The 20618-nt window shown below is 37.6% G+C and overlaps 1 protein-coding gene across 7 annotated transcripts in view; it reads right to left on the bottom strand.

The window, feature by feature from the left end:
- The window catches only part of ABCC13 (multidrug resistance-associated protein 11), a 67075-nt gene that overhangs the window by 11216 nt on the left and 35241 nt on the right, over positions 1–20618 (bottom strand). For all 7 annotated transcript variants that reach the window (XR_013251320.1, XM_077382017.1, XM_077382018.1 and 4 more), the window contains exons 16-28: positions 20456–20572; positions 20250–20330; positions 19880–20155; positions 16573–16674; positions 16422–16489; positions 16060–16191; positions 15810–15957; positions 11673–11959; positions 11339–11498; positions 10252–10427; positions 9796–9907; positions 9622–9675; positions 1219–1341 (exon numbers count right to left, since the gene is read on the bottom strand). Coding sequence is in view for 6 of the 7 variants with exons in the window: in XM_077382017.1 (XP_077238132.1) it covers positions 1219–1341; positions 9622–9675; positions 9796–9907; positions 10252–10427; positions 11339–11498; positions 11673–11959; positions 15810–15957; positions 16060–16191; positions 16422–16489; positions 16573–16674; positions 19880–20155; positions 20250–20330; positions 20456–20572 (1836 nt within the window). In the remaining variant the exon portion in view is untranslated. The remainder of the gene's footprint in view (positions 1–1218; positions 1342–9621; positions 9676–9795; positions 9908–10251; positions 10428–11338; positions 11499–11672; positions 11960–15809; positions 15958–16059; positions 16192–16421; positions 16490–16572; positions 16675–19879; positions 20156–20249; positions 20331–20455; positions 20573–20618) is intronic.

Consider the following 20618-nt stretch of genomic DNA (forward strand, 5'->3'; position numbering starts at 1 on the left):
CACCAACCTAGTCGTGGTTGTCTCCTAATTAAAAGGAAAACACGACAAATGGATTGGAAACCCTAGATCATTGGAGGTCTATAAAAGATGCAGGCCCATGGATATTTTATGATGACAAGGAGAATGCAAAATATTATTTAAGTCGTTCGTTCACTTGCATGGATGAGTGATTCACCTACAACTAACCGTGGGTGTGTGAGGCCTCTGTCAATCCTGAGTGTGATGCCTAAATCTAAGGTGTGCAGCCTTAATCTTTCTCATTAGCCCAATTCATCCTCTGCAGTTTCCCTCCCATCTTTATTTCTGAAGCTTTAGATTTCTGCACCTGCTATCTTGGACCTTTGTTATTGTGCCTCCAGTCCAAGTTGAGCCATTTTAGCTGTAGAAAATCCGACAAATATCTTCTCAACACAGATCGAACATGAGGTGCAGCAAAAAACGTCAAGAAACGATGTGGCTTATATATCAACGGCACTACATGGATAAATTTACCGAAATACCCTTTAGTGAAAAACAGAAAAAAAATTCTAACAGGGCGCTGCCCCAGGCACATTAGTCCGTCAGGTTCCTGTATAATGCCAGAATACAAGATGTCTGCACACCATTAGCCATTGATGAAAGGGATTGATCTGGTTAACACGTTTGAAGTTATTCTCTCTCTCATAGTTGACACCTGCAGATTTGAGAAATCTTCATATCGAACTTTTGCAATGGTCAAATTGAGTTCGAATTTTCATATTATTCTTAATTCTTGATCTTCTATCACAAATCCAACCTTGTATAAGATCCAACAGTCAGATTTTCTCTGATCACATGGGCCAGATTCTAAAAATAGAAATTACAGAATGTTCCCCTAAATATTTTCAGTTTAATTTTCTTTGATTTCTCAGATTGGATTCCATCCAGTTCACCTAGAAATGCCACGATCACCCGTAAATCACCTGATCTAAAAATTCCTTCCCCAAATAATCATACGTGAGGTGCAAAATCAATAGGTGCTAGAGCAGCTACAATGCTTCAGTGGGAGTTACTGTTGCTATCGCACACATAACTTGTTCCCCAACCCATTCTGCCATCATAGTTCATAGCACAATTTTATTTTGAAAAACCTTGAAAGTATAACTAACCAACCATCAGATTTTTCCAATATTTAAGTATATGCTGAACAATTATCAGTCTGTGGAATTAAATAAACGGCCTAGAACATCAAAATTTTACCTTTGCCTTGAATGCCCTTATAGTTGACGATCCATCCAATGTCTCAGTGAAAGATGCATAGATTGGAGAGCGAGAAACACTGTCCAGTCTTCGCAATTCACGTGATGTTGATCTATAGTAAAACTAAAAGAAACGATAATTTAATCCAACTAATAGGATTTTTCAAAAAAAAAAAAAAAAATACAACTAGTGTAAACTATTACGAATTATGAATTTTGTAGTTTCATGGGAAGCTATCATCAAAATTAAATGAATGAAATATTTCTACATTTTTTTTATCAAAAACCATACTGTAAATATCAATTAATAACAAACAAGCCTTTATGAAATCAAGCTGCAGACTGAACATTAAACAGGCATTTACAAAACATAAAGCTATGCAGCTGTAAACTATACAAGTTCAATTTTAAGACAAAAAGACCGCCATAGAAAGATGAAAACTTTTACATGTAAACAGTTTCAAATGTGCAATTTGTTTCTGACATGGTCAAGTAAATTCAGTTGCAGGGATAATGTAAGAACAACCCAATTATACCTATCTATTTGTCTCAACTTTCCAAACATAATAATAAGTTATAACTGAAATCTCACTCATTAGTTTGCCCAATTCAGTGGGGAAAAAGTATCTCCAAAAATGAAACACTCAGATAATTTTTGGAGTGTTAAAGATGCAAATATCTTAAAAAATGAAACACTCAGATAATTTTTGGAGTGTTCAAGACGTGAAGCTCACAATAGAGTTAGAAGGAGAAAAGCCTTGAGAAGATCTCAACATATTCGATCCTGTAGTTATAATTCTTGATTACAATGCCATGATGTGAAATAAACTAATTGGTGTAGGAATTTGTGGCCTTTCAGACTTCTTCATTTTCTTGTCCACCCTTCCAAACCATCTTGAATCGTGATTAATCAAGTGATACCTTATCCTTTTGGCTTCATTTTCTCATTTTTTTTAATTTTCTCTTTGTTTCAATAGCTAACGTTAGCATGATCACTTGTTTACATGCCAACATGACTGACATGTGTATATTATCATGCGAGGCATACATTTCAGGTACTTTTGGAGTTATGTGGTTAACAACTTTCAAAACTTGACACATCACTTGATTATGTCAGTAGCATGTATCCCTCACCCTAAATCAGTGTTTATAATCTTATAAGGTGACATATGTTGCTCACAGATACTAAACAGACACTATTTTAAGTTCTTCTCGCACAGGTAATGCATACATGCGATCACCATTGTGAGTCCGTATCTTATTTGCAACAATTAGGACTTGGTCAAGAGGTCAAACAAGAAAGGACAACTGGCTTTGATGCAATGTTCAGTGTTTGATGGTAGTAACATTTTTTCGAATATGTTTTATAAAATTTCCCTACTCAGAAATTGGTTATAGGATTTTGCAATTACTTTATAGGGAATGATTTTTTTTCAAAAAAAAAAAAAAAAAAAAAAAAACAAATTGAAGGGCACTATGATAATTGCACATCCATGAAAAAGTTTCCAAATTTACAGAATTATTGCTACACATTTCCCTAATTTGGTGTTAGATCAACATGTAGTTTCCAAATTTACAGAATTATTGCTACACATCTCCCTAATTTGGTGTTAGATCAACACGTTTCGACTTTACATGGAAGACCTCCAAGGAGACTCCATCTTCTCCCTCACTCTTTTTCTCCTTCTCTCCCTTCACAATAACATGGTATCAGAGCCAATCTGATCCTAAAAAAAGAAAGAGGAAGAACAGTCTCTCTCTCACACACACACATACCCCACCCCTCTTACCACCAGACGCTTCTCTCCTCTCTTGCGCAACCTCACTCTCACCCTGTATCAGCGCCGTAACCCCCCCCCCCCCCCCCTCCCCCCAAAAAAAAAAAAAAAACAAATATCACATCCTACTTTCCCCACTCCCTCGTACACAACACCTCATTCCCTTCCCATCCTCTGCCGCTCTTGGATTCAACTCCTACAAGTGTTCTTGCTCTGTCTGGCCGGGCTCATAGCTTATGTGGCGATCGCTCTTGCAATAATCCTGATTCAAGGGGAGGCTGTTGATCTAGTGGTCGTGGCGCTCGCCATTGTACTCATTGTGGTCGGGATGGCCACCTTGTTGCCTTTTGTTATGATCTTCATCCTGAGTTGCGTCCCTCTCGGATAGCAGGGGCGGTTTCTGTTACGATATCCGATGAACCTGTTCCTTCCTCCACTGCCCATACTGCGCATGCATCTTCGCACCACCAAATAGCCAACCTTTTTGCTCTGTCTCTTCCTCTAGGCCATGGCTTATTGATTTAGGTGTGTCCCATCATATGACTGGTGACCGGTATTCTTTTTGCCTTTTGCCCTTCTTCGTCTGTTACTTTAGCTGATGGGACTGCCTCTCCTGTCTCAGGCGATGGGATCGTCTTTCTTCCCCCTGGTCTTTCCTTATCATCTGTTTTATATGTTCCACGTTTTCTTATTAACTTATTTTTTGTTAGTCAGTTGACCAAGGATCTTCATCGTTCTGTCACGTTTTCTCCTTCATGTATTTTTCAGGATCTGGTGACTCTGGGAGGACTCTTGGTTCTGACCGTGGGGTGAATGGCATGTATTATCTAGATCAACTAATGAACACTATTACTTTGCATGCCTCGGTTGATGTCTTTCAATGGCACTATTGTTTAGGGCATCCCTATGTTGATAAATTGTGACGGTCTAGCCTTTTATCGGGTCTTATTACCTCCGTACACAGCGAGTCATGTCAATTATGTAAACGCCATCATATGTCCCCCCGGGTCATGTTCTTCGAGCTTCACTTCCCTTTGAGTGTTAGTCCTACCCTTCGATGTGCCTTTGTTTGGGCTAGTGTTACCTTATTTGAAGATACCCCGTATTTCTTGCCTGCTGCTACTCGCTCTATTCCAGCGCCTGGGGTACCTCTTCCCATACCTAGTCCTATCTTCATTGATTTTGGCGTACCTCCTACCTTACCTAGCCCTATCGTCATTAAGTCCGGTGTACCTCCTATCTTACCTAGTTCTGTCGTCACTGCCCCGTCCAAACAGGTGAAGTTCGCCCTCGTGAGTTGGTGTCCACTGCTACAACTGCTCCATCCTCTCCGCCACATCACTCCGGTTCTCCATGTACTTCACATTGGGCAGCTGTCCTTCAGATAGTTAGATATTTAAAAGGTACTCCAAGAAAAGATCTATGCTTCAAGAAGTATTGTCATGAGAAGCTGGAAGGGTTTACTGACGCGGATTGGACAAGATATCCAGCAGACAGGATGTCAACCACTAGATATTGTGCATGTTGGAAGTAGCTTGGTGTCTTAGAGGAGTAAGAAGCAAGATGTTGTAGCCGAATCAAGTGCAGAAGCAGAATACTAAGCCATGTTTTATACGAGTGGAGAATTGATTTGGTTACGCTCTCTCTTATCAGAAATTGGTATTTCATCTTCATCTCCAGCAAGTTATATTGTGATAACAAGGCAGTAATCCATATTGCTACAAATCTAGTTTTCCATGAGCGAACTAAGCATATTGAAGTAGACTGACACTTCATTCGTCGGAGGATTCAGAGAGGCGAGATATGCAATGTGCTTATCCGATCTGCATATCAGCTAGCGGACATTTCACCAAACCGTTGGGTGGAGAGATAGTTGTAACAAGCTGGGTTGTATGATGTATACACTCAAGCTTGAGGGGGAGTGTTGAAGGGTATTATAGTCCTTGTACATGTAACACTAAGTTGAGTGTGTGTAGTCCTCGTCAGGAGAGGATGACGAGAGAGGAACCCTCGAAGCAGAGAGGAGAAGGAAACCTCGAAGCAGAGAGGAGAAAGTGGAATCGAGCGTCTAATCTTTTTCCTCTTCAATAAAAGAAGCATCTCTATTAAAAATAGACATGTAGCATATCAAAAATATTACACACAAAAATCTCTAATCCTTCCAATCTAAGTTTCTTCACAGAACAAAAAAGTCTCCTCATTTACACATCCACAAGGCATGTGCGACTGTATAAAACAATGTGTATAATCCATCATGAAATATGCTAAAAAGAAGCAAAAAAATTTTGAAAAAAATGCTTCATAGATGAACAACAATACATTTTTTTTTTTGAAATGGATGAACAACAATACATTTAATGAAACGAAACCCTAAGGAAAAAAACACACACCCAAATCTCAACAAACGAAACCCTAAGAAGGAAAAAAAATACTCACTCAAATCACAACAAATGAAACTCTAAGGAAAAAAAAGTAACTGATTGCAGAGATGAATGTGAGAGGGAGCTCAAGAATAAACTATAATTGAGTGCATGAGAAAGGGATTTCAGATTTCGAAAAAATTACCCAAATCGCACCACTCGAAACCCTAAGAAGGTACAAATAAACTAACGCAAAACTTTTCTCTCTTCCGTGAAGGATGCTGGCGAGTCGAGAAAGCGACGGAGATTTGGTGGCCTTCTCCCGAAACCCTAACCCTCGTGTAACAGAGAGAAAGAGAGACGAAGGTCTTTTTTGGATTTGTTCCGAAACCCCGAGAGAGAGAGAGAGAGAGAGAGAGAGAGAGAGAGAGAGAGAGAGAGAGAGAGAGAGAGAGAGAGAGAGAGAGAGGCGCTGGATTTGTTTTTGAAACCCCAAAACCCGCACCCGCAAAGAGAAAGAGAGACGAAGGTCTTTCCTACTGTTGGGTTCTGACTCTCGTTGTTCTCGATACCTTAAATGTAATAGACGGCTGAGATCATTTTCATCTAACGACTCACGTGAGTGGAGCGCTAAAGTACGGTGTTAAAGCAGTGTGGGTGTAGCCTTCTTAGCTACACGATCGGGTAGCCTCACCTCTCTCTCTCTCTCTCTCTCTATATATATATATATATATATATATATATATACACACACACACACACACACACACACACACACACACACACATATTACATGGGAGATCTCTAAGGAGACTTCATCTTCTCCCTCACTCTTCTTCTCTTTCTCTTCCTTCCACAATAATAACCTATTAAAAGAAGCGGTTGATGCAGCTCGAACCAATGAATAAGGAAATTTGCAAAGGAAAAACATCAAATGAACCATATAAACCTCCCCAATATACTTTAAGAATGTTAAACATCACATGACCTTGGAAAATTTTCCATAATAAAGATCCATCTAAACCTAGATAGATCACCCCATAAACCGTCAATTATGATCATTGCTGAATGGGACCTTTCTCAAGATGAATTGGTGAAACCTATATAATTTTTAGGAGAGATTTCAAAAAATCCAATGATCACTAAATCTTAATTCATAAGCATTGAGTTATAATTGAAACCATGAAGCATTTGCAGGAAGCAAATATTCAAAATTTACACCCCAAATTTCGAATATCCATAGATTATACTAGAAAACAAATTTCCCATCTCTCTATAATAGTATATTACTTATTTTGTAAGGGTTACCCATTTTATTGTGAGGTGGGCCATTGAAGGAAGGATTAATAAGGTTGACAATAGTTTGTTTGTGGGTACAAAGCTTAAGATTTAAGAATTGGAGATTGCAGAAGTTTTAACGGGACATGAAAAAATTTGCAAATTATTCACAAATCCAAGTACATGATGTGTGTGTGTGTGTGTAGAGAGAGAGAGAGAGAGAGAGAGAGAGAGAGAGAGAGAGAGAGATCACACGGGTCATACAACTATACAAATGCCAGTTTTGTACTATTTTCCTTTGTATAATTTCTTTCTTGTTTTTGCATTATCTTTATAGATAGCGTTTCTACAAACACCGGTATTTCAGTACTGTTTTTTTGAATGGTAATGAGATTGATTAAAAGAGATATGAAGCTAAAACGTAAGGTCTAAGATGACCCTACTAGGCAGCATCAAAGATAAACCTTAAGGAAAAAGAACTAAAACACTTTGGGAGGCCCTCATCATTATGAAAGGAAGTACATCAAAAGAGGCAATGCTAGACAACCACTTAAGTTCACCTATAGCACCATCTATAGCAAGAGCATTATTTGCACTCCTTGTGATGAGATTAAGGTTGGGGTTTTTTGGACTAGCAACTTTATGTAATGAGGTTTTAGTTGATCATTGCTCGGCGAAGTCTGATGGATAACTATCTAAACAATCACTACCATAATTGTGTTCAGAAGATGCCAATGACTCAGACTCAACCTTGTAGACAAAATGATTGCATTCACTGAATCATCTTCCACCCATAAAAGCCCCTCCTCTTTGAAGATTGAAGCCCAATCTGGAATGCCTTGATTTCCATTTAACACAAGTCCTTGATGCTGATAGGGAAGAACTATGCTTTGATAATCTCCACTGCATTCATAATTAATTCCACACTCTGGCTGAACCCGGTTGCCTACGGAGCTCACCCAAAATTTTGTTTGAGGGTGTCTACGGGAGGAGGAACCCAAATACCACAGAGTTCATAATAGAATGATTCACAGAAAAAACCTTCCAATTACAGAGAATGTGATCAATTGATATAACCCCAATTCTTTCCCTACGATTTCAACAATTAGCCATTTGACCATCCAAAAAAGTTCAATCAATGGCGATGAAAGCACTCATGAAAATTTGAATCTTTCGAAGAGGTCCAACCATATCCTGATTACCACCCCCTCTACAACCCATACATGACAAAAGTCCAAAACAATTAGCAAGTCCAAATCTTTTCTTTTAAAATATCACATGTATTTAACTTTATCTGTATTACTATTCAAAGAGAGCGAGCCATGGCGTAACGGTAAGGTTGCTCCATTGTGACCTGGTGGTCACAGGTTCGAGTCACGGAAACAGCCTCTCTGCAAAGCAATGGTAAGGCTGCGTACATCTAGCCCTCCCCAGATAGGGGTGTTCATTATTCGGTTAAAACCGAATAACCGAACCGAATTGGTTTGGTCAGTTCGGTTCGGTTCGGTTTCGGTTTTTTTTTTTTTTTTGGAAATTCGGTTATTCGGTTTCGGTTATCTCAAAAAAAAAAACGGTTAACCGAATAACCAAAATAATGGATGAAAACCATTTTTTTTTTTTCCAAAAAAAAAAGTGCTATATGTGCACTCCGTGGGATGATCAAAACTGTCCATTTGATTGATCACAACTTAATTAGGTTGTGCTCAAAAAATCATTTTGATCGGATGATCCTAGCCCTCCAATCCAAACTAAGATTTTACTTTTTTCCCTCTTTTCCTCCCACAATTCGGTTATTTATTCTGTTATAACCGAATAACCGAATTTTTAATCGGTTCGGTTTCTCATAAATTCGGTTTCGGTTTCGGTTTCGGTTCGAATTTTGGGAAACTGAAATAAATTCAGTTTTAAGTTTTTGGTTTTTTCGATTCGGCTTTAACCAAATAAGCACCCCTATCCCCAAACCCTGCAGTGGCGGGAGCCTCGTGCACTGGGCTGTCCTTTTTATATTACTATCCAACCAAATGCTCTGGGGATTGAAGCCCCCCAAATGAAAACTAGGGGGTAAGTGGCCCCTCAAACATTGTCAATTTGGTGTGTACTAAATTATCAGACAAGCAAGACAATGCATGTCAGTAGGTGTTCGATGTTTTTAAACCATTATGGATGGTTGTCTTGCTTATATGATGGTTTCTAAGTGTGTATTTGTGCTTATTCTAGCATTTCCTGAAGTTTCATCTTTAAATTCTATCATTTGCATATGTTTCCGTGATTTTACTAGATTTCCACCGAAATTTTCAAACGACACTGAAATGTTTCCTTTTCCATGGCTACCGGAACCGAAATTTAAAACCTTGACTATCACCCCCTATCATGTTTCAAAGCCAAAATCTGCAATCTTATGAGGAGAGAAAGAGTTCTATTCTATCTCTTTGATGTCAAAAGTATAGGCTCTAAAACATAGGTGAACTGCCAAACATTCAAAAGTATAGCAACAGGGGTAGGACCGACCCTTTCTTTCACATCCATTACAGGGAGGCCTACTACGCCTTTCTTTCTGGGTGACAAATCTGAATAGGGGGTGATAGTAGTCATATGCGTCCAGTTCCGCTGAATTGAAGGGAGAGTTAACCTAGTCATTTTCCTTTGCAAATTCTGCTTTCTTAGCAAATTTTTTTTTCTTTTCTTTGAAAAGAGAAAAAGATACTCAGATATGCAATCATATGCTCAATAGGATGTTACAAAGGTTCTTTCGTGCAGTGGTTCTCTCTTAAACTCTTAACATTGCCTTCCAACAAATATAATTTTAGCTCTCTGTCCTTGGAAAGGAACAAGAAATAATATGTTATACAATCCTACACTCAAGCAGATGAGTATACAAATTAATTCTTCCGTTCTTCATCATCTTCAATAAAATTATATCTTTTAGGAAGTATAAACATGACAGGATAAGCATTGAAAGAATAACAGAGGAAAGTATTGGAGAAATACCTGCAATTTTCTGTATATAAACCAAAATGGCAATAGTAGAAGCAAGAACAGGATCTGCAAAAGTTCATGGATGGATGAATGAGATACTTTATTCCAAGGGATTACTAAGAAATAATATTGTAGAGAAGTAACACAATCAATCGAATACGTGTAGAAAAAAATTTCCAGTTTTACCTGAACATACGACAACACAACCACAATGCCCAGGAGGCTAAAGAAATTAGCTAGGAGAATGTTGAGAATAAATGGAAGAGAATCATCAATGGTGTACAGATCTGAAGATAACCTGCACAGAAAGTAAATACAAAATGGAAATATCATAAAGAAAACAATCGTAATTAGGAGCTCTATCCATGGATTTAAATTTCGGTTTAGCCGAAACCGAAATTTCGTCCGAAATCCCAAAATTTATGCCAAAATCCGGTAAACAAAAATGCATTATTTTATTATTTTCGAAAATTTGGCCGAAATTACCGAAATTTCAGAATAATAGTATTTTTAAAAAAAAAATCAATTTCTCGAAATTTGGGAAATCGGAAATTTAGGATTTCGAGAAATTTCGGTTTCGGTCCCCACCTAAATCTCAGATTTCGGCTGAAATTTAAAACCATATCTCTATCCTATACTGACCTGTTAAGTATTCTTCCACTTGGATTTTGATCAAAGAAACGTACAGGTGCATTGATAAGCTTATTCAAAAGCTTAGTATGCACCTGAACTGCAGCACGTAAACCACCAAACGAAAATGAGAATGCCCTTGCCAAAGTTAAAAGAGAATTTATGATGCAGAAGGTGCACAGTATAACCTACACCAACAATTATTAGGTTAATCAGTACAGAAATTATCTGTGGCTAAAGTCCTTTTTCTTCTTGAATTCTTAACAAAAAGTTTCTTGTTTATTGGGGATAAATCCAGGTTAACATGACCTGCATAGATCAATTACAGTAACTGATCAAGCATGCTTTATGAGGTCCACACCAGGTGAAAACTACAGGTTAAAAATCAGTTTCTCTAAGGGAACAGCCCCTGTTCCAATCTTTTGGGGACAACCATTCCCACCATACAAGTGGCACAGGTGCTTGGTGATCATTAATGTTGATCTAATGGGCCAGTACCAGAAGACACAGTGGGCCGGGGGATCATGTCCTCTAGATCAAGAACTGAACAGATCAATGATCATGCAATTTTTATTTGGTAGGAAATATAAACTAATTTAAACTATGAAACGTGAATATATCATGTGCCAACCACATCCTTCCTCCCCCCCCCCCCCCAACAAAAAAAAGAAGAAAAGAAACTTGGGAGTGATGTCATGCAAAAGAGGTCTAATTTTGTTTTGAGTGAATGGTGATGTGGAGAGAACCTTGGACACCTAATTCATCTCTCAATAGGTGTGGGAAGCTTTCCATCAATGAAGCAAGGAAAGAACAAAAATAGAGTCCAGATAGCATCATTTTAAAAAAAAAAAACCCTATAAGCCTTTTTAATAAAGGACTGATAAAGGGGTTCGGCCGGTCATCCAATTATGATTGTGATTTCTGACTGATGGTGATGAACCAGACTTGTCGTGGTCCACCAGCAGTCCCAGACTGCCATCAGATGTACCATATGTAATGTGGGGCATATCCATCCTTCTTAACAAGGGAAACAATCATCCCACTTCATTCTCTTTAAAAATTACAATTAGTTCCAGAACTAGAGGATACAGATTATTACCAGATAAAAATATGTAGAATACTTCACTTTATCACTTCCAGAAGTGCTATCAACCCAGTGAGACAGCCACAGATCATTTCCATTGCGAGATGCTTGCATTAAGGCTGCTGATAAACATACCAATATCGCAATTGGCCAGCTGGAAAATGAGGCATAACTTCTGAAAAAGAGATGGAAATCATCAAACAATTACAATTTTCCACAGATAAATTCAGAATCCAAGCATTCAACGATCTCAGAGACTTGAATAAGATCTACGGAACTATTTTAATAGCAGATCAACTTGAAAAAATTCAAACATAGAGAACTATTTTTGATATTATGTACCACTCACTTGTATACACTAAGTTCAACTTTACCCTCTTTCCTCAGCTCTGCTTCAGTGATTTCCTGTGTTTCTTCTGAAATTGCTATAAAATCTCTCTCCACTAAGGGATCTGGCTTCAATTCACCTGAAACATTTGGGTTGCCTTTTTGTTTTAGAAGCTGAGATGGTAAGGTCTTTGAATTTTCTAGTGGAGAAATTTTTGCATATCCAGATAATGAGAAGTCAGCTACACTGCCAGCCCAGTTCACATGTCCTTTATCCATGACTATAACCATATCAGCATAAGAAATCGCCTGCAAAGAAAGAAATAACATTTTAATTTTCTGTTTTCCAGAGATTTTATATTAGTCAAACCAGGACTCAGTCAAGTCTGGCTCACTGGGGCCTACTCCGCAAAGCAATGCCTCAGTTGAGTCCAAGACTTGGCCCTGCTTGCCCATGACTACTTGTTTGATTTAGTTGTGATTTAACCCTGTAAAAAATTCAAGAAAGGGAAGAAGATAGAATAATCAACGAGGTGAAGAGACGAGGAAGAGTGTGTGTGTGTGTGAACAAACATTACAAAATTACAAAACTACCATCAGCCCATCAATAATATATAATGTGAAATATATCAACACTCCCCCTTACGCCGAGCATAGATATTGATCATGCCACCCATAAAAAAAAGATATTGATCATGCCCAGCTTGCAAAAGATCAACTCTAACTTGGGTTTGACAACCACTTTAGTAAAGGCATCTGCAAATTAATCCCATGTCTTCACAAACGGCAAATAGATCTCCACAGAAGTAGCTCTCTCTCAAACAAAAAACTGTAAACCTGTGTTTGGAACGATCACGCTAAACCAGATAATGAGCTGTATTAATAGCAACTTTATTGCTGCAGTAAAGATTCATGGGCACTCCTAGATTATATAAAAGAGTCGTTAGCTAAAGCAACTCAGCAACCCCATTGGCCATAGCCCTATACCCGGCCTTAGCACTTCATCTGGAAACAACCTGTAGTTTCTTGCTCTTCCAAGAAGGTAAATTACATCCTACAAGGGTAAAGTAACCAACAGTAGAACGTCTATCATCTACAGAACTTGCTAAATCAGCATTAGTAAAAGCCTCCACATCAAGTGACCGTTATTAGAGAACAAACAACCCATTTCCTGGAGAGCCCTTCTAATACCTTAGAACCTTCTCAACTGTCTCTAAGTGGGGAACCCAAGGGCATGCATAAACTAATTCACGACAATAATAATGTATGTGATATCAGGCCTAGTGAAAGATATGTAAAATAGACGACCAACTAATCTCTGAAATAACCCTTTATTTGGTAGAAGCTCCCTCTCACTTTCACTTAACAGGTAGTTTGGATCAATTGGAGTATCACCCTAGCTTTCCTATATCCTTAAGTCAAGAATATACTTCATTTGTAAATGAAGATAACCCTTCTTGGACCTTGCAACCTAAATACCAAGAAAGTAAGCTATCCCAAGCCATTGATTCCAAATTCTTTAGCTAGAAATGCCTTCAACTATCTCACCTCAGGAGGAGAATTCCCCGTTATCACAAGGATCAGTCTTGTCTCTTGGGTATGGGGGTATGACGGAGAAGGAAGCAACCCTCACTCTTGTGCACAAGACAAGAGAAAACCCATATTTTTCGTGCTCGACATTCCCCTCTTCAAACCATTTATAAAAATGTGAGCAGAGCCGAACAGTTCTGTTTGAGCTAGCAGATCATATGAAAGCAACACGGATAGAGACTTCGTGGGCAATTGAGGTCACGATAAGACCATGGAGAGAATGTAGCCCACCGATACTATTAGCTCACCATACATAGGGATTTAGGGAGACTGGTCTGCCGGTTCAGGATTTCTCAGTATGAACGGACAGTCACATAACACCAGATTATGTAAGCCCTTACATGTCCCGACATCCTCGTGTATTCATATCAATGTGGAGTTGTGGACTTTGTGCTCGGATCACCTTGGATAGTCAAGGAACATGATTCTATCTTCGTGATGGTTGATTGATTCTCAGAGATGGTCAATTTTATACCATGTTCTCGGACTGTCAACGCATCGCATGTTGCTAAATTATTTTTTAGGAAGGTTGTGCATCTAGATGGGGTACCGAATACTATTAGTTTAGATTGAAATGAGAAACCCTTAGGTCATTTTTAGCACCCTTTGGAACATAGTTGCCATGGTGGGAAACGGATTCGGGAAATGGAAATGGGAAATGCAAGAAAAAAATATAGGGGAAACAAGAAACGGGAAAATAATAAAAAATCGTAAGAGAGACATCTTAGGAAACACATTAGAAATGTTTCAGAAACGATTGAGATACGTTAATGAAAACGCATATGAAACACAAGGAAAATATGAAATATATGGTTTTGTAGATTTAAATTTTGTTAAGTTCAAATTTCTATTTGGATATTCCTTACTTTTAGTTTTTATTACGGTATACGCTGTAGTTTTTCTTTTTAATATCCATTACACAATTCTTTTGTGTGTTTTTTTTTAAATGATTTTCGTAAGTTTCACACATATTTCCCACACGTTTCACATACGTTTTCTACAGGTTTTGCATACGTTTCTCACGTGTTTCATATACGTTTCTATATGTTTCTCAAGCATTTCGGAAACGAGTTTCCCACCATTTAGGAGAAACAAGTTTCCCACCTTTCCGAAATGCATTTTAGGGGAAATGAGTTTCCCACTTGCCCAAGGAGATTCCGGCTACTATGCTTTGGAAGAATTTGGAGAGTGAGTTACAATATTCCAGCACGACACATCCTCAAACCGATGAGCAGATGGAGGTAGTTAAGAGAAGCTTAGGGAATCTTCTTTGTTACATAGCAAGCAACCATATGAAGACATGGGATTCGTTTTTTGTCACAGGAAGAGTTTGCTTAAAATAACTCTGTCCACCGATCTACCAAGAAGAATCCATTCGAAGTTGCATATGGGGACAAACTGGAGCATATGGTCAATTTGGTTTCACTACCTCAAGATACTCTAGCTAGTGATGATGGCGAAGCCTATATTGATCATATTAGGCACATACATGAGGAAGTATGAAAAGAAATTATTAAGAGTAATGAGCTATACAAAGGAAGCAACAACGCCCACCATCAGTTGACAGAATTTAAAGAAGTGGATTAGGTCATGGTGCACCTTAGGACAGAGAGATTCCCATGTAGCACATATCATATGCTATAAGATAAAATGATCACTTTTAGTACAGAAAGAAAAGAACCAAAAAAGTGAATAACTTTTTTCTTAAAAAAATAGATTTTTAGAAGAATAACCATATGGAATTACAGTTCCAAGGATCAACGTTGAAATATCCTTATCTTAGATGTTATTTTTCATCCACTACCTTCTAGCCATATTTGGAGGCCTGACAATGCCAACACTGAAAAAGTGGACCTTTTCCACGAAGACCCTTTAAGAGGGTCCTAAAATCAAAGTTTTGAGGATTCAAGAGGCCCTCTTATTGGAGGATTCTTTTAAAGGATCTCAAGCAAACGATGAGAACTGAAATTATTCTCAAGAAATTTTTCAAAGAAATTCTGTGAACCAGAAATCCTTTCCTATGACTCTTTCATGGAGGTTCTGTACAGTCACATTTGAAGAGGACTATTCACTGAATTACTCCTTAAATAATCTTTCTTTAGAGAGACGGGGCTCTTCTTAAAAAGATAGTGCTCTCTTTCTTCCGAAACATACAAACCTACAATGGAGACACGGAGAAATTATGCAACAAGGATCTCTGGCTAAGACTTTTAGGCAGTCCCTTGTTAATATTCTTTGTAGAGTGTTTAAATAGGAGGGAACCTCTTGATGAATGATGAATAATCAGAGGTGTTTCTTTCATTAAAGAATGTAATTAATGGCTTCTTTATAAGCTGTAAGTTTCATTTGTTTTTCAATAGAACATTTTTTTTTTTGAAGAACGTTTTTCAATAGAACATTCTCAAAGCCTATAGAAAATTCATAGAAATTTCCAGAAACTCTAACCTGTCCAGGCAAAGCGCTATGAGAATTACACATATTGGTTGCTTTCACATTTACTTCCATTTTATACTAGTCCCACAAAATTAGCTGAAATAAACAGGTTGAAATGATTTGGAGAAGGAACAACCTGAACATTATGAGTACATAGCACGCGTGTCTTCAGGTCAACCAGAGGACCTAGGACAGCATTATGTAAAATCCAGCGAGCTACTTGTGTATCAACTGCGCTAAGCACATCATCAAGCAAGTATATATCGGAGTCATGATATAGAGCCCTGCAAATTATTTATGTCGATGATAAAGCTCACAAACAGATTTCAAAGATGGAGCCATTTATGTAATTATCCACATTAAGTCTGCAAATGAGAAAATTTTACCTCGCCAGTGTGAGTCGGGCTCTCTGTCCACCTGATAAGTTGACTCCTTTCTCTCCAATATATGCTAGATCGCCTCCAACCATCAACAAAATATCAACATCAAGTGCACAAGCCTTCACTACTTCTGCGTATCTGCTTGGTGATAAAAATTACAGCGTCAAAACTTGGGTCGGGAAGTTTTCTGACAGGAATATTTGATAGGCTGGGATAGTTCATCAATCACCAACAAGGTGACTATTATAAAATGTGTCTCACAGCAAAACATCAAAAGAGAAATGGAGGTTGTAATCTAAAGAAACAGGAGAACCTAAAAGAAATTTCTTATTGAATAAGCAAGGATTTTCAAATTGACTCATGTAAACCTTTTTGCGTCATAGTCCTTTCCAAACAAGATATTGTCACGTACTGTGCCTGAGAGAATCCATGGGATCTACAGTTGCCATTGAAAGCAACTAGCATGAGATAAAATTGAAAAGAGAGATCAAAAAAGTTTATGCCAGGAAAAAAATAAACCTGTGGTACATATGCTATTGATCCATGTGAATGTATAGATCCATGAATGAGCCTCATTTCTCCTAGAATAGAATTTAAAAAGGATGACTTGCCGGAACCAACCTGACCACAAGCAGTTGTCTGTTAAGGATAAAAAGTGAATGAAATGAAGCAGATATGAGATCTTCCACACGAGAAATATTTACCAAAATTCTTAGATGATCAACATTCCTGGAAAAAAATCATTTTTTTCATTTTTAAGATTTTTATATTTACAAGAATACAAGAATTGGCTTTATATTATCCTAGCTAAACAAATGTACATATAATGAGGTCTTGAACTTGCATTGTATTGTAAGTTTGTAACGATAGATTACATTAAAGTATAGGTAAGCTTAACTTGTAGCTTCTGTGGAAGCAACACTTTTTGGAAGTCAAATAAAGTAAACCTTCATTTCTAGTTAGAAGATTTTCTTCCTACATGCATCTTCCTCACGTGGGTGATATTTATGTCCCTTTAATCTAGGACCTAGGTCATCAGGACAGGCTTAATATATTTAGTGGGTTGTGGAAAAAGGTTGACAAGCTTGGCATGAAGTGCCCTATCTTTTCATAAGATTATTTAAGCTAGGTCACTTAAACTCTAGAGCCAACATAAACTTTCCTCTATATTTAGACCCAATTTGGGTGTACACAAACCTTGGGTACTGACATTTGAGAATGGGCTTATTGCCAAATATTGGGGCTGGCTTATTTGGGCGTCCACAAAAATCAAGATGAAATGGCAGCTTCACATGCATCGTTTCAACAAAACATGAACAAAATGAAGACACCTCCAAGTTGGTCTCATCCCATTAGCTGGTGTGACAACCACAAGGGGCTGCATTCCTAGAAAGCATGACAGCTAAACGGGCACTTAGTCTTTTATTTGTTTGCCCACATTGCATGGATGAAGCGAATAGATAAGATTTTGTCAGAATGCCCATTGATACAACCACGCTGGGGACAACAAAGCGACTTTCAAGCAGGCAGTTGACCACCCGGGCATGCAGCGAATGGGGCATGCACCTTTTTATAGCACTGTCAGGACTCCTAAATGGGACTACCACCACCTACATTAAAGAGATACTAGCTGGAAGAAAGAATTCTCCTTTGAGAAATACTTATTCTTTGTTATAGGGAAGGAAGGAGAAGAGGAGACGAAGAAAGGTTTGGGGACAAAGGAGAAAATGAAAGTGAAGTGTGACTCACTATATCTAGCATTTATTCTTTATAATAAACACTAAAAGACTAAAATTTCCTCATGGGATTATTAAATAAATCTATCTCAATAGATCTCAACAGTGTTATCATAGGCCCAATCGAGGGTTACTTCATTATGTTCATTAGTTATTTATGTTGTCAAGGGCCCTATCATGGGACTAATTAGAGATTATATTATGTAGATGGGGCCTATTACACATAAGCATAGCTTATGAGTGGAATTTTTTTGTAATTTCTTCAAGTTATCTTCATATTCATATGGGTTTTCGTGAATCTGATTATATTATGTAGATGGGGCATATACAAAATAAGTAGCCTGAGGGCATTTTTGTACTTCTTCAAGTTATGTTTATATTTATATGGGTTTTTGTGGGTTAAGACCACTGTTTTAAATTTTGGTCTCGGTTTTGGTTTCGGTCACCATAGAAACGGAAATGTTTCGGATGGAAATTTCAGTGGAAATTCTGTAAAATCAAGGAAACATATAGAAATATATGCAAATGATAGAATTTAAAGATGAAAATTCGAGAAATGCTAGAATAATCATAAATACAAATTTATAAACCATCACTTACAGAAGACAACCATCCATAATAGTTTAAAATTAAAACATCAAACACCTAGTGAAATGTATTGTTGTGCGTGTATGGTAATTTTGTACATGCTAAATTTCACAGGTAATTTCATATAAATATTTATACATTATACATGCATCACATTTTGTATGACATTGATATAAATATAATTATGTAATACATACTAAGATAGTATACGGTTTATGCATTTCAGCCGCTTCAGTTTCTAATTTGGTGGGGATGAAAACAGAAACATTTTGGTTGTTTCGTGCCGGTTTCGATGGAAATTTAAAACCTTGGTTAAAACTACGCATACAAATTTCTCTGTATTCTTCTTTTATTCTTCACTTTCTCATATAGCATAAACCCTAATTCAACTGCTTCAACCACTCACTAAAAATTACTAATAAATCACATAAAGTGTATGTGATATAGATCCTAGGGGTTGTTATCATCCCAAAAGTGCAGCCATATGATTCCTGAGATCAGTCATACACCCCAATGACTTCATCTCAAGGCTCGAAACTTGAAGAAAAAGAAACATTGTCCTTTGGATCATGACGATTGATACCAAGTTGTGAATCAATCTTGCAAAATAAACCAAGAAGGGAACAATGGTGGGGAAGAGAGAAGAGGAGAACGAGTGTTCATGAGATTTCAGAGTGAAAGCCAACGGCCACTTAAGTGGATTATATATAAGACACATATTGCATAATTACAAGAATCCCACCCATACGAGATTGTCCCCGTCAATGATATATAATGTGCAATATATCAGCATTGGACTTAACTGGCACTCCCCACTTCTAGAAACAATGGTCCCAACACAAACAAGACAAATAGTGGTTCTTCAACACAAACAAGACAAATAGTGGTTCGTCAACACAAATTTTAGTGCAACTGATTACAAGACACATGGGCCAACTGAGTTTCCATGAGAAATAGACTCTAGGCATGGGTAGGGAGAGAGTGGGACATGGGTTACCCATTCCAAAAAAAGGAAAAATTTATTGGATGGATTTTAGTGGTATGTATTAATGAGCCACTGATGCAAAAACCTGGTAATCAAATTCTATTAATCAGTTAATGGCATCTAAGATCATCAAGTGACCAACAAACATTGGAATTCAACTCTACTAACAGATTAGATCATTTGAGTGTTTAACAGAAAAGAACTAGACCAATGCAAAAATGTTGAATCTTTATTGAACGAACATGGTGCATATATTACTAAATACAAGCTGATTCACAACACATTTTAGCATGAACCATTAGATGAACTAAATTCAATGGTCAACATCTTCTAGAACTAAGTTGCATGTACAATTTACAAACTCATTTTCATGCACAACATAAAAATTAAGTCCTGTGAACTAATAATCCATTCAGAAAAATACAGTATGCTTCCATTATTGAATAAGGCTACATGATGTGTAAGCTACGAACAGATAACAAGGAACTCTCAGAATTCCTGAAGGCAGAGAAATGACCTCTCCAATTACTGCAATAAGGATCCCTTTAGGAAGGTCAATAGTTATGTGATTTAAGACTGCGTTATCTCCATCTTCATCACTTTTTGACCAAGTACAACATGTATCTTGGAAAATAATGGCCATAAGTTCAGGTGAAGTATCAACTTGGCCTTCAAATGGACCTGAAGATGAATGATCTGCTTCACATAACAGTTCACCAGACGGCTGTATCACTTCAGAATTAAGCTCAGAACAGGAGAGGAATTTGCCCAATCTCCTGGTAGATATTATGGCCTGGAATGCACTCAAGATGGAACATACCATTTCAATTAATAAAATTCCTACAAAAATGTGCAGCTCACTGACAATATAACATTCAGAGGCTTACATCAATCAACCCATTAATCACCCATGGGAATGAATTTAATGGAGAGATGAGAGTGTTGAATAAAGCAACACATGTGAACACCTGCAAGTGTGGCATGGTAACTGGAAAGGTATTATTTTCCTCAACAAGAAACACAGTGCTCCATTGAAAATCACTGCCAGACTGAATATCACTGTGCTAAGAAATAGGTCTGTAAGTAGTGATACCGTAGCAGCATCCAGGGGATGCCCCATCAATGCAAAGAGTCCAAATGTGAACAGAGAAAATAGTGTTGGTGTCGTTGCCCAAAAGAATACACACCATGCATCCAAATACTTTCTAGTCTGGTAAAGACTGCTACAAATGTTAGTAAAGTAATTTACACAATAG

The sequence above is a fragment of the Tasmannia lanceolata genome, unplaced genomic scaffold (assembly GCF_043159265.1).
Source record: "Tasmannia lanceolata isolate RefF3 unplaced genomic scaffold, GAP_Taslan_0.1 ptg000006l, whole genome shotgun sequence".
NCBI classification, from domain to species: Eukaryota; Viridiplantae; Streptophyta; class Magnoliopsida; order Canellales; family Winteraceae; genus Tasmannia; species Tasmannia lanceolata.